The sequence below is a fragment of the Fonticula alba genome (genome assembly GCF_000388065.1).
Source record: "Fonticula alba strain ATCC 38817 unplaced genomic scaffold supercont2.1, whole genome shotgun sequence".
In the NCBI taxonomy this organism is placed as follows: Eukaryota; order Rotosphaerida; family Fonticulaceae; genus Fonticula; species Fonticula alba.
In genome coordinates this window covers 19,277-19,782 of record NW_009242971.1, presented here as the reverse complement: position 1 = coordinate 19,782, position 506 = coordinate 19,277, and the positions used below count along the sequence as shown (strand labels likewise).

The window sequence follows — 506 nt, the reverse complement described above, 5'->3', positions numbered from 1 at the left end:
ACACACACACACACACACACTATACCTACCTTCTTGGCCCCCTGTCCTTGTACTACACAGAAAAACAACGCATCCTCCTGCTCCCCCCTGCCTATGTGTGTGCGTGTATGGTGATGGGGACGTATGTGCGAAGATTGCCCGGGGAAGGGGATCGGGGGAAGGGCGGCCGCCCGCGAAGACATCTATTGGCATATATCACCCGGCGCAGGGGCGCAGCGGGAGGGGAGGAGGGGAAGAAGGGGCACCCAGCTAGACGGCCTGGGATTCGGCCACGGAATTACTCTCGCGGCTGCCACCAACGGCCGGGGAGCCGGGCACCGGGGCCGGCGTGGGCGACCCAGTGTCGGTGGTGTTGGTGTCGGCGGGCTGAGCCGGTGCCTGGGATGCTGTCTGTGCCTGCGCCTGCGCCTGCGCCTGCGCTTGGGCTGCCTGTTGCTGGAGGAAGAGCCTGGGGTGGGGGAAGAGGGGAGGTGAGTGTCCGGCACAGGGTGAGAAAGGAGTGGGAG

The 506-nt window shown here is 65.2% G+C and overlaps 1 protein-coding gene across 1 annotated transcript in view; it reads right to left on the bottom strand.

Annotated features, from left to right (window-relative positions):
• Positions 1-249: 249 nt before the first annotated feature.
• The window catches only part of H696_00003 (hypothetical protein), a gene marked incomplete at both ends in the record, with an annotated part of 697 nt that continues 440 nt past the window's right edge, over positions 250-506 (bottom strand). The window contains one exon of the mRNA XM_009493845.1: positions 250-448. Within this exon, the coding sequence (XP_009492120.1) occupies positions 250-448 (199 nt within the window). The remainder of the gene's footprint in view (positions 449-506) is intronic.